General features: G+C 36.0%; 1 protein-coding gene across 3 annotated transcripts in view; it reads right to left on the minus strand.

Moving 5' to 3' along the window:
- The window catches only part of DMD (dystrophin), a gene marked incomplete at both ends in the record, with an annotated part of 2093893 nt that overhangs the window by 1884947 nt on the left and 195616 nt on the right, over positions 1-13330 (minus strand). For all 3 annotated transcript variants that reach the window (XM_079728248.1, XM_079728247.1, XM_079728246.1), the window contains one exon: positions 12546-12607. In XM_079728248.1, the coding sequence (XP_079584374.1) occupies positions 12546-12607 (62 nt within the window). The remainder of the gene's footprint in view (positions 1-12545; positions 12608-13330) is intronic.

The raw sequence follows: 13330 nt of genomic DNA on the forward strand, positions 1-13330 counted from the left end.
AATACAAGAAGCAGAAGAGTATTGTGGGAGAGTTATATTGAAAATCTAGAGAAAGTAAAAGAGAAGTGACTCCATTTTCTGAAACAAGATCATGAGGATACAGAAAAGTGAGCAAAAAAGGAAGAATAGAATAAAATATTTTATGACTTAGTATGTCAAAAAAATTACCTCCCTTGAACCCTTTCTCAGGAAGCCACCAGAGGTTAGACTCTACTAAAAACCAGAGAGTAAACCAAGAAAGATGACAAACAGGATCTATGGCACTAGGTGTCAAACACAGCATACTAGAGAGAGGTCTTTGGAGAGTAGCTGCACATCAGGGTCAAGAACAAGCATTCTAAAAGATGTCATGTATAACAGCAGGCTTGAGTTCTCATCTTAACTTTAACTCCTTAGGCCTCTGACAATGATAATCACACCTTCTTCTCTCTGCTCTTCTCTGTCTCTTTTTCTTTGACTTACATTGTAAATATATTTGTTACCCAGTACTTCATTCATGGCCATATGTTTTACCTGAGGTGCCTCATCTATTTCTCTAGTCACCAACCCTAACAGAGTTTAAGTTGTGTTTTCAAACCTGATATTTTTTCCCCACACATCTCTTGTTAAATTCTTTCAATTCCCATACCCCATTAAGCAAAACATGTAACCAAAATCTATCAGCTCTCATACCCCACTTAGCAAAATAAAAGCCTGTCAGACAAATGCCAGCCTCAAGCATTCTTCTCAGAGAGATTCAATTCTTCCTGCCCTCACAAGAATATAAGCGATATTATATACCACTTATTGAAAGTTTACCATATGCCAGGTATAATTCCATGTGCTCTGCATGCAGAACATCTTTTAATCTTTTAAATAAATATTTGATGGGCAAGTTGAGGCTTAGAAAGGTTTAATAATTTACTCAAGTTTACACACAATAAGTGGTGAACTGGGAGTTAAAACTCAGGCTTCTGAATCTAGTACTTGTCCTCATACAGATTTCCTGAATGCCTCATAACCACATTAAACCAAATATTTCAATATCTAAAACCAAAGTGATCAACAACCCTCCAAAGTGGCTCTCTTCTCCTTTTTCTCTCAGTTCTTCTCCCAATTTGTGGCATCTATATCTGCCTAGTGTCCTGAAAAAATACCTTGCACCCATCAGATTCATTCCTTGCTCCCCTTTTCCAATCATTAACTAAACCTTGTTGTTTCCATCTATCCAACCAGGTCATCCCCATTTATATCATCCAGGCGTCATATCAGGATTTTGCCATGGCTTGGTGGAAAGGTTCAGGAAGTGCTTGGAAATGTGGATCTTAAACTCAATGTTACAAATGCATAATTGGAAGTTTGCATACTCAAAAATCATTTTCTCAGTGCTTCCAAAGTGTCAAGCCCAATTTTAGGTCCTGGGTAGAGGTGATGTTTGAGGACATGAAAGCAGATGAAAGAGAAAGTGTTGACAGAAGAAAGGACTGAGATAATGGACGGTATGACCAACATTGTTTTCAAATCCTTTCTCCCTTCCTTCCTAATCGCCATTCATTCCATCCATTCAAAAATATGTATTGAGTATCACTGTACACCAGGGAGTATGCTCTAGGCTGAGTATATAGTGATGACTGAGTCAAGGTTCAGACCCTCAAGGAGTTCAGTTAATAGATGGATGTAAAATATATGTAAATAATAATTATAATGCAGTCAATAATGGTTCTACATAGTAAATGCTATGAAGAAAGAAACGAGAGGTAAATCAAGGCTGTCTCCACTGATGTATGGTCATCCACACTAGATCACAGGAGAGGCAAAGATCAAGTTAACTCCAATGCAATTGTACTGGATTACAAATACAAAGTACCACTATCACTGTGTGTATGAATGTATCTTCTCTCATTTTTTTTTGAAAATTGAGATAACTTCCTACCTTCCTCCCTCCTTTCTCTTTCTCTTCCTTCCCTTTCCTTTCCTTTCTCCCTCCGTCCCTCCGTCCCTCCCTTCCTCCTTTCCTCCCTTCCTTCCTTCCAACCTTGACGTAACTTTCAGGAGCTGAAAATACTCTTTCCATGAAAACATACTAAAACTACAATTCTTTTTCATGATTTCTCATGGGAAATTTACCTGTATGTTCCCACCAAACCCTCTCCTTCAATAGTCTTTTTTATCCTAGTAAACAGCCATCCTATCCTTCCTTATGTTCAGGCTAAAATTGTTTTTCTCCACTCTCTCAATCTTCATATCTAGTCCATCAGCAAATCCTGTTATCTGTACTTTCAAAATGTATCCAAACTATGGTCATTTCTCCCCAGGTCCATGGCTACCAACCAAGTCCTAGCTCCACACACACACCCAACCTGGATTATTACACTAGCCTCTAGTTCACCTCTCACTTCTACCTATACATCCTACAGTATAACGTACATTGCTTCTAGCCACTGCTTAAAATTCTCAGCCTCCTAATCTACCATAATGTAGAAGCCAATGCCTTTGCGATGGTCAATTAGGCCCTACCTGATTTGTCCCCCAATACCACTTCAGCTGTGGCTCACAGCACTCTCCCCTAGTCACTCTACTCCAGCCACCCTGCTGCCCCTCGAACATGCACACATTCCCTCCCTCCTCAGGACTTTTATACATGTTCTTCCTTCTGCCTGGAACTTTCTTCTTCATGACATCTGAATGATGCATTCTCTTCCTTCCTTCCAGTTTCTTATATGTCTCTTCAGAGAGGTCTTCCCAGGATCCACTATAGAAAATAGCAACCCACCCTATTCTTAGTCTCTCCTCATCCTGCTTTACTTTTCCTTTTAGTACCAATCACCATCCAAAATTCTATATTCCAGGTATATATAGAGAAAACAAGTTGACAAATAAATACAAAGAATGTCAAATAGTTTGCTAAATGTTTCCTTGTTTAGTTTAGCTCATCTGGTTCATAGAGCCCTACAATTAAAGGGACTTTTTCTCTTTAATGCTGTGTTCAAAAACCTAGAGCACCTGACATGTCACAGGTGCTCAATAAATAATAAGTTAATGAATGTAGACTTTGTGTATTTCTATAAAAATATGTTTTCTTAAATATAAATTATTATTTATGAAGGATATAAGCTTAATGCAGAGGCATAATGTTCAAAATATTTATTCTCTGACTGACATAATAGTTGCAGATAATTTTAATAGCAGGACCAGTTCTTACAAAAAGTACCATCCGGGCTTCCCTGGTGGCACAGTGGTTGAGAGTCCACCTGCCGATGCAGGAGACACGGGTTCGTGCCCCGGCCCGGGAAGATCCCACATGCTGCGGAGCGGCTGGGCCCGTGAGCCTGCGCATCCGGAGCCTGTGCTCCGCAACGGGAGAGGCCACAACGGTCAGAGGCCCGCGTACTGCAAAAAAAAAAAAAAAAAAGCAAAAAGTACCATCCATTGACCATGTATTTTGAAAAGATTGGTTTTCTAGGTGCCAGGTGAGCTAAATCAAAGAAGAAAACTTTTAGCAAATTCATCCATAACTCTCATTTGTTCTCATTAAATGACAACTAATATTAAACCATGGGGTAGTTTCACTCACATTTCTAATTAAGGGGTCTGCTTGTCTCCATCCATCAGCTGGCCACAATTCTGGACAAGGCTGAAAGTGATTGCTTATTTACTGATCACCTACTGTCTATATTTACTGTTACTTCTCTTTGTACATAGAATTGAGATAGTGAAATTAGGGCTTAAATTAGAATAAGATTAGGCAAAGGACTTTTTAAAACCATACTCTGCCTTTTATTGTGCATGAACTTTACAAATCTGCCTCTAGCTGCATTACAAGAGAGATTTCTACAGCTGAACTTGTATCAATAAATTACTGTTAGATTTGGTCTTAACTCTTTGTGTTCTGGCTACCAGGATCATAATTGGATAGAGAATTCTAGGAGGCCAAAGGAACCCAGGTAAAGTCCAAAACATTACCCCTTAATGGAGCACAGAGAAAGAGCCTCAGAATACCACTAAAATAAAATTCTTTTCAGAAGCAAAGTAATGAACAAAAGAGAGATCGAAGGACACCGTATATCCATTGGAAACTTTATATTAGTAAGAACAACATATTGTTGCCCATAAAATAATTGCAGTGAAAGAAACTGAGGAGATACAGTTGACAGTATGCCTGGATAGGCTATATTTTTCCAGAACATTGAGCTCAATTATATTAATTGCTTTCCTTATCACCTACCTGCTTATAGAACATAGTTTAAAAAAAATATTCTTTCTATCTATCTACCTGTCTCAGATATCTATGCCAATCAGATATATATTTTTGAGACTTGTAACATAAAAAGAGTATTATAAGACTAAATACAGGTAATATACATATGTATACAATATATATAAAATATCTGATTGGTAGGTTTTGAGTCTTTTAACACCAGCCCAATTCTATTATTGAATAAAGATCCCTCAAGATAGACCCCAACTTAAATCAGGTATGGTGATTCTCAACTGGAGAAGGAGAAAGATCATTCCCCCTTGAGGATTCATCAAAATCCTAGATGAGGTTTCCTCAAACATTCCCTACTACAGACCCGATTAAATTACTGATATTCTATAGCGGTTGTTCCCAGAGTTGTGGTCCCTGTACCAGTAGCATTAGCAGGTCTCTTTAGTGTCATGTTCAAAAACCTAGAGCGGGGCCTCCCTGGTGGCGCAGTGGCTGGGAGTCCGCCTACCGATGCAGGGGACACGGGTTCGTGCCCTGGTCCGGGAAGATCCCACATGCTGCAGAGCGGCTGGGCCCATGAGCCATGGCCGCTGAGCCTGCGCATCTGGAGCCTGTGCTCCGCAACGGGAGAGGCCACAACAGTGAGAGGCCCGCGTAACGCAAAAAAAAAAAACAAAACAAAACAAACAAACAAACAAAAAAACAAAAACCTAGAGCACCTGATATATAATAGATCTCAATAAACAATAAGTTGGTGAATATAGACTATGTGTGTGTAGTGTAAGCACCTGACAATTAGTTTTTTTGATTATAATGTAAGTGCCTGACATTAAGCTTTTAATTGCCAAGGGATCCACTTCAAAGACATCATCTGGAATAAGCACATTACCAGCTACATAACTAGATAAAGAGCCAGGCTGTCTCACCCATGCAAGTTCCACCTTTTAGAAAGTCCTGGTTGAGTTAGATAACTGACAGTTTGATTGACCGGATGCTTTTCTCTTCCAGCGCTTTAATTCCTGCTCTTATGTTTTAAATTCACCAATAAAGAGTGAACCCACAAAACCCTAGGTATCCCACCCTCGACCCTAATAAAGGCAGAACCCAAGTTCTCCCTCTCTCTACCTGTGATGTCACTGTGTGGCCCCAGGCATGCCTTGTAACCTCCAGGACTTCTGAACAATAAACCTTGTTTTTTTTTCAAAGTTGCCTGATGGTTGTTGCTGAGATGCCTCTTGAAATCATAATAAAGAACCACAAGAGCCAGTCCAGCCACAATATTGACTCTACTCAAGGATTGTCTGTGGAGGCTCCCACAGGTGCTAAGGGACCAGGTGAGGGTCCCCAGCATTCCCAGCCAATAGCATCATTATTGATAGGTTGAGCAATACCCTAAAACAGGGTATTGCTGTCAAAGCATGTTTCCTTCAATACAAATGATTGTTTATAAAGGATAGGAACTTAATACACAGATGTAACCTTAAAAGTATTTATTCACTGTCTGACATAATCACTGTAGGTAATTTTAATAACAGGAACATGTTCTAACTGGGAACTTGTTAAAAAATCAAAGTTCTTGGGGCCCCCCATAGACCTACAGAATCGAAAACTCTGGCGGTGGGTTCTAGTAATTTATGTTTTAACAAGCCCTCTAGGTGATTCCGATGCAGCGCACTGATGTGTGTGTGTGATATCAAACAACTGTACAAAAAAATGTAACCCACTTGCATTTTCATTTTAGATCCAGATGTCTATTCCCTAAGTGTAAAGTCTAGGCTTCAGATTCAATTTTGCAGGAAGGATTGGTGGTGGGAGGGCAGTCTAATTGCTCTATCACTGCCTACTGTTTTAGAACTACACATTTTTCAACCAGAAGTTGAATATTAACATGATTAAACCGATATCTCATTCTTGGCCCAAATGGCCCCAGCAACAATACAATTATTCAGGAATGGCATCATGCTCTCTCTCACAGCCTGCATTCTCCACTCACACAATCTCCTTGGTCACTTGTCACCTGACAGGCCAAACTTCTTAAAGCATTCCATACTTCCACATGCAATTTTTGTTGCCTTCACCTTTCTTTAAATTGTCTTTGTGTGGACAACCTCAGATTACATGTCACCTCTTTTCAAAAAGCTGTCCTTCTCTCCAAGCAATCAGTCATTCTTCCTTCTATGTTCCCATGGCACTTCTATTATGTTAAAGGCCAAATTTTATTTTAATTATTTGTTTATATCATTGTTTCTTCCTTCAGATGATAATCTCCTAGAGAAGAAAAATCATGTTTATTGTGCCTTTTTCAGGGTACAATACTATGCCTGCCACAGAGTTGGCACTCAATAGATATTCGTTGAATGCTGAAAGGTTACTTTAGCAACCATAATGCTCCAGTGGGACAGTACTAGAATGCCAGCTGTTCTTCCCAAAATGAAAATAAATCACTAAAGTCAATATATGTTGTTTTGCTAGGAAGTTATATAGGGCCCTAAGACAGAATAAATCAGATAACTAATGCATCTGCCTATCAGCTACAGAGAATTGTTTTTTGCTAACAACAATCATGCTAATTGGTAAATATTTACATTTGCCAGCTGCACGTGCTTGCCACTGAGACCATTCCACATTACACAGGTACTGCAATTAACAACTCCATTTCTCTCATATTTCAGAACATAGAGCAAAACATGTATACCTTCTAAAACTAGCTGGAATTATTAAGAGCTCAGTAACAGTGGCTTGATAAAGAACAACATATTTGTAAGAAAGATCTGCAATATAAACAATAAATTATTCGTCTTTCATTGAAAACAGTGAGACCTATCACAATCCAATTTTCCTTTCACTAACTGAATGATATCCTTTGTTACTTGGGTACTTTGCAAAGATTAGATTCAGGAAAACATTCAAGGGAATGGTTCTCAGTGGATTAGGCCATTAGCATAATTATCTCAATTGCAAACACAAACACATTCTAGAAGTCATCTTAACATCTAGTATAGATGTCAGGGAGCCCACATGCCCATAAAGCAATATTTTGTATTTCTCATCAAAGTATTTTAAATCAATATTTAAATTGTCTCTTACACAGAATAATCTGCTTATGACTAGTGGAAATAAAATTAATACTAATAAATAACAGTGTTCACAACTTACATGATGATACTGAAAATCAGATTATGTCACTCACCAAAATCTAGAATGTAAAGGTATTAACATTTAATGTATTAGAAATCGTTCGGAAAGAATTAACAATGGTTGAGTTTTAGGGCTATTAAACATTCAAAGGTAGGTTAAAGTCTCTGTTGGTATTGCAAGCATTAAATATCTTCTGTTCTCAAGTTTTCAATGAACTCAAAATCCTTCTTCACTTCTCATAAAACCTATCAATTGTGCGACATGTCCCAAGAAAAATGCAGCATTTGGTAGCTGGAACAGTTGTCACAACAGCAACAGATATGGAAATATCATGGGGTTTAGACTCCAGTTTCCTGGGTTCCAGCTTCATCTCGTTCATTTATCTTGAGCAAGCCACCTAAATTTCATTTAGCTCATCCTGAATGCTTATCTCACGAGGTCAGTGCAGCAACTAACCATAAAAGCATAACTCCATATCGTTATTAATGTGAGGATATACAGGAACAAAAAGTTCCTCATCTTCACTGTTTCCGAAATGAGGATTTCTGTAGTTTCCTGTACCAATGTTCATCTCTCCAAAACAACTGTAGCAAATAATTCAAGTGTTACCAAAGCCTTATATGGGCTTATTATCATGATCCAGAGACTTAGCTCACTGCCCTTCATCCTCCTAGTGACCTAATTCTTTCTGATACCAAATAGTAGGGAGAAACAGGAAGCCAGGGACATAGCCGTCTGGGTCTGTTTATATCTATGGTGAACCTTCCATGACACAACAGCTCTGCTCTATTACTGATAGTCAGGCACCTTGTATGGTGGTTATATATAAATTTGTTAGTTACATATACATTTAGAACTGACACAGGGGAAAGGTACATACAAATTGTTACCTCTTGCACTGAAACAATGTTTTGCCCCTATGTTCCAGTATCTTCCATTTATATAATGAAACTGTTCATTTAACTTTAAACATATGACATGCTTTGTGTGTATGCCTGCGTGTTTGTGTGCATGTGCATGTGCGTGTGTGTGTACTGAGGGCATGGATTGGCATAGAGAGTGTGCCAACATAACGAAATATATATACATGTTCTATTCTCCCTGCTCCATCCAAAGAAGGTAGCCAAAACCACATTCAACAAAGAAATGAGCAGGCATCCAGAGGAGAATCACATAAATATATGATTCATTCAATTCAGAAAATATATTACATAATAACAAAATTGGCAATATTTTATGTTTTCTATTTATACAATTTTAATATATGTTTTCTCACAAAGTAGACATGGACATATAAGGAAAACAAGGCTCAAAGAATTTGAATTTTAGGAGCACCTTTCTTTTTGAAATGACTTCAAGTGTGGATATAGTGATTTCTCCTAAGTCTCCATGGTACAGAGCTGTGTAAAGAAGCCTTGTTTACTGACTAACAATTTTAGTGTTAATCTGTATTATACTGTGCTCATTATGCTGGCTAGAACGTAAATTATGGTGAATTCTTGGGGAAAGTATGTTACTTCAGTTAATCCCGTCTCATGTTATTGTTATTGTGAGAGGGTGTGCCCGGTCTTTTAGGTATGGGCATATACTGGGTTGGCCAAAAAGTCCATTCAGTTAATGAATACATCATTCAATAAAGTTCTTGGTGAAAATGAAAAATGTCTTTTATTTTTACTTAAAACCCAACGAACTTTCTGGCCAACCCAATAGATTGCTGCAACGAAGACATAACATGTGTATCAGTGAAGACATTATCATATCATGAGCCCTTGAAAAGTTCACAGACAAAACCAATTACACATTTCTGCTTCATCTAAGTCAAATATAAAGTTGTCTACCACTTTTGGAAGAATTAGAGAAAGTGAAGTTAGAGGATGGAAATAAAGTTAATCACTAAATCTAGAGTAGGATCAAAACCGTCACATAACTCATTGGGAAGACAGTTTAAATCTTTCAATTGATCTACTAGTAAATATTTTTTCCCACAAATTGCTTTCTCTAACACAAACATCAAGCAAGTTTTATGACAAAACTATTGTTGGTCATGATTTCAAAAGTGTACTTTCCTTAAATGCTTCTTTGAATGAACCTGCGTGAATGAGCAAGATTTTTATAATGTGAATTATATTTGTGGTACAGTAAACACTAAACATTTTTTTAGGATTATAAAATAGCCATAAATTACAACAAGAGAATATTTACCTTGAATTAATCTTACCTAGCAATGGCTTTGTGTTTATGTGGAGATAAATATAGCTTGCTTATCTTTATAGAATAGATGTGATAAATCACATTCTAGTAAAATTTTTGGAATCAAAGGTTAATAGAAGATTTATTTTGAAAAAGAGATAGGGCCTATTTTAAAATGGTACTGGGAAAGTGAAAAATCAGTTGGATTTACCACAAAGATACATTAAGCTTCAAATGACACAAAATAAGGCTATATTTAATCATATTTTCTCCTTAAACTATCCTTTATGTAGCTTTACAAAATAACAAGAAACTTACTTTGCTGTATCCCTGTACTTTACAAATATTATACAAAAGCGTGTGTGTATATATGCCTCACTGATAAACCTTTACCTCATCATATTCATTTTTATTGTTGTGGTATGTGTTTCTCTTTGTCCAATTTACCACAGAGACAGATGATAATTTTTCATTGCCTTTTCTCTCTTTTTAAAGCCATGCTCAACATTCTCTTTTTCATTCAGAACTTTCCACTTTTCTTAAATTTAGCATATATTTAATTATCTGTACTACTGAACTATCCTCATAAAGGTTTCTGGATTCACTCTAACTCAGAGTACTGCTTTCTCTGACAACCCACAGACTACTTAGTGCTACTCCATTTAGCAATTATTCAACATCTCCCAAATATGTACGTTCCATGAGATCAGAAGATTCAACTTAAACTAATTTGGTGCCTCCTACAGGCCTTTACTTCCACTCAATTCCATGTAGTGATGAAATAAATATATGTCAAATGACATATCTCACAGTTATGTTTATCTTTTGGTATCACCAAGTGGCTTAAACTGAATCAATCAGCTTTCTCTTCCCATTATCTTTGAAAGCATCTAGATAAAATTTAGTCATGTACCTGAAGTCTTGACAAGAAAAAAATTAGGTAACATGGAAAATATATTTTTCAGGTCTCTAAATGAAAAATCAACACATACACACACATATAAGTTTTATCTCTAAATATTTTCCCTCTGTCTTTATAAATATTTCTTTATATTCCTGATACCTCGGGTGTGCCCAAATATGCAACTTTGCTATTTGAAAGAATGGTGACTCTCTTGATCCAACTGTAATAGGTTTAGGGAGAACACTTAAAGATAAATGAAATAAGTGGGAGTTGAATTGCGGCGGCGGTAGGGGAAATTTGGGGAAAAAACAGTAAATGCACTCATGCATATGATTATTCCACAGCTTTTAAAATAGGGGTGATCATTAGGGTAAGGAAAAATTGCTCTAAGACAGTGCCCACAATGTATTCATAGAAGATAGGGTATCAAACTACTGTTTGTATATTAGCACATGAATTGTGGTAAACAACACTTGGAAATGTCAATGTATAGAGGGTGATGATCTATTTAGATTTGTGGGAATGAGAATTCACAAGTGTTTATCATGTTTACACACCTTATTAAAATAACTTATTGGTTTAATTCAAAGAATCAGTATTATGTTAAATTATTATTATGAAAAACTCTCTTTACAATTCTGATTTGTTGGTAGATTTCTTTGAAAGCTTTTATCTATGGTCTGCTACAAAGTTCTGAAATTAAGAAAATTTTAATGAGGCTACTAGATATAGCAGTTAAACCATATACACACAACTGATAAATCTTCTGAGAATTATGAATTCCTATCCTAAATATTTCCGAGTTTGTTTTTCATTTATTCTTCTTCATTTGTGTTGTTATAATTTATTCTTTTTTATTAATTCTGCCCCACTTAGTTAAAAAAAAGTTGAGATTTTAAAAACATGTGTTTCATTCCTATGTTTGCTTAAAGTTCTGTAATAGCAATTTATTAATTAACTCAGTAAGTAAATAAAAATGAAATTTGATTAGTTAAAATTCAGTAACTTTACTTCTTGCCAATACACTAAAGAGCACCTTTCAATATTCTGCTATCAAATACCACAAAGAATGGATGACACTCTAAAACCTTTTGTAGTAGTAAAGGGAACACTTTTTAGACTGCATCTCCCAGTGGACTGTTTTGGATCCATTACCAAGATTATTACATAGTGAGACAGACCCATGGAGAAAGTAATTTATATGTATATATTAAGAGTGTCAGGCACTGTGCTAGAAATTTTCACATATAGTGCCTCTTTTAATCATCACAATAACTTGCAAAATAACCAGTATCACCATTTTGCCTTTCTTAAAGCTTTGCATATAGGGTCCATATTTTATTAGCTTTATACTCCCACTCTCTGGATTTGATTTATTATACAGGTGCACACACACACACACACACACACACAATAGAAGGATGAGGAAACTGACTTACAAAGCATTTGACTTATTTGCCCAAATCCAAAATTATTAAATATAAATTAAGTCTCTCTAACCTTGAAATCCACATAAACCTCCTTAATATTGCACTCTTAAGGTAAGAATATTTCAGTGTGTTCATATAAAAATTATCTAGAATTTTGTTATTGATCATGAGTTAGTTGCATTTGCAAAATAAATAAATATTAAGAGTATGGATTGATGCTTACAGAAAAAGAGAACAAACTTATAATCTTAAATTACTTCACACATGCTCTAAGTGATAGAGGCCAAATAGCCTATCAGATTTTCTTGAACTTTGTAAAGATCAAGAACGACCAAGAGAATAATCATTTTCAGAACAATAAAAATTCCTCATATCTTCTTCTAGTGCATGACATATACTAGCTACTTGATGGAAGATTGCTGTTAAAAATCCTCTGATGACTGATGTTGTTAAAGAAACTCACATTATCAAGAAGAACCAAAGATACATTTTATCAAATTAAATAATTTCTCTTTACCATGTATTCTGCTGCTTCTTCCTTAATTAAAAGTCAACATAATATTCCCAGATTTGCACAGCTAAAGTAAAAAGACTATGAGAAAAAACAATATGGACATTTAAATTACACAGATACATAGTTCATTTTGAAAATTCAGCATCACATCTTAACAGAGGAGCAGTAAAATATCCTTACCTTAGAAAATTGTGCATTTATCCATTTTGTGAATGTTTTCTTTTGAACATCTTCTCTTTCATCTACAATGTAAAATATATATATATAAAGAGCTAAGAAGCAACTCTGGATATCACTTATATTTTACAACTAAAATAACTTTCAGTTATTATGCATTAGTGTTATTTTACAGTTAGTAGTAAATTCACTGATAATGAAATCAGACATGAGTGATATTGCTACTGAGCATCCACACTAAAATGAAATCTGAAAAATAATTGATAGGTCAAGTCCATACTCATTCAAATACTGTATAAAGGCATTACAAAAAAGTGGTCTCATATGAACAAATGAGACTATTTGTTTATTCCCCTATAATGAGTAGATACTCTAGTATAATCAAAAGAAACTACTGTCTGTTATTTCTTCTGAAAAACTATTCCTGAGTTTTTCCTCTTGCCCCTCTCCCCAGTCCATGAGGAAGTTATTTTCCCCTCCGTTGTAATACCTACATACTCTAACACAGGCTGCTAACATAGCCTCTTCCCATTATAGGAGAGGTTTCCTGATGATCAGGAGCATGGCTTAGTTATCTCTGTATCCCAAAACGTAGCACATTGCCTGCACAAATTAAGAGTTCATAAAATATTTGATAAATATCTGAATGCATTAGAGGAGGGGGATCTTAAGACTCCAAAATTTCTAGCACTTCTTTTCATCTAAAAGTCAGGAAATTTCAAATCAAAATGCAAGTGATACTCTTGATGGATTACGTACAAATACTCAAAGGAAAAATCCCCAAGGAC

Source organism: Hyperoodon ampullatus (genome assembly GCF_949752795.1).
Source record: "Hyperoodon ampullatus genome assembly, chromosome: X".
NCBI classification, from domain to species: domain Eukaryota; kingdom Metazoa; phylum Chordata; class Mammalia; order Artiodactyla; family Ziphiidae; genus Hyperoodon; species Hyperoodon ampullatus.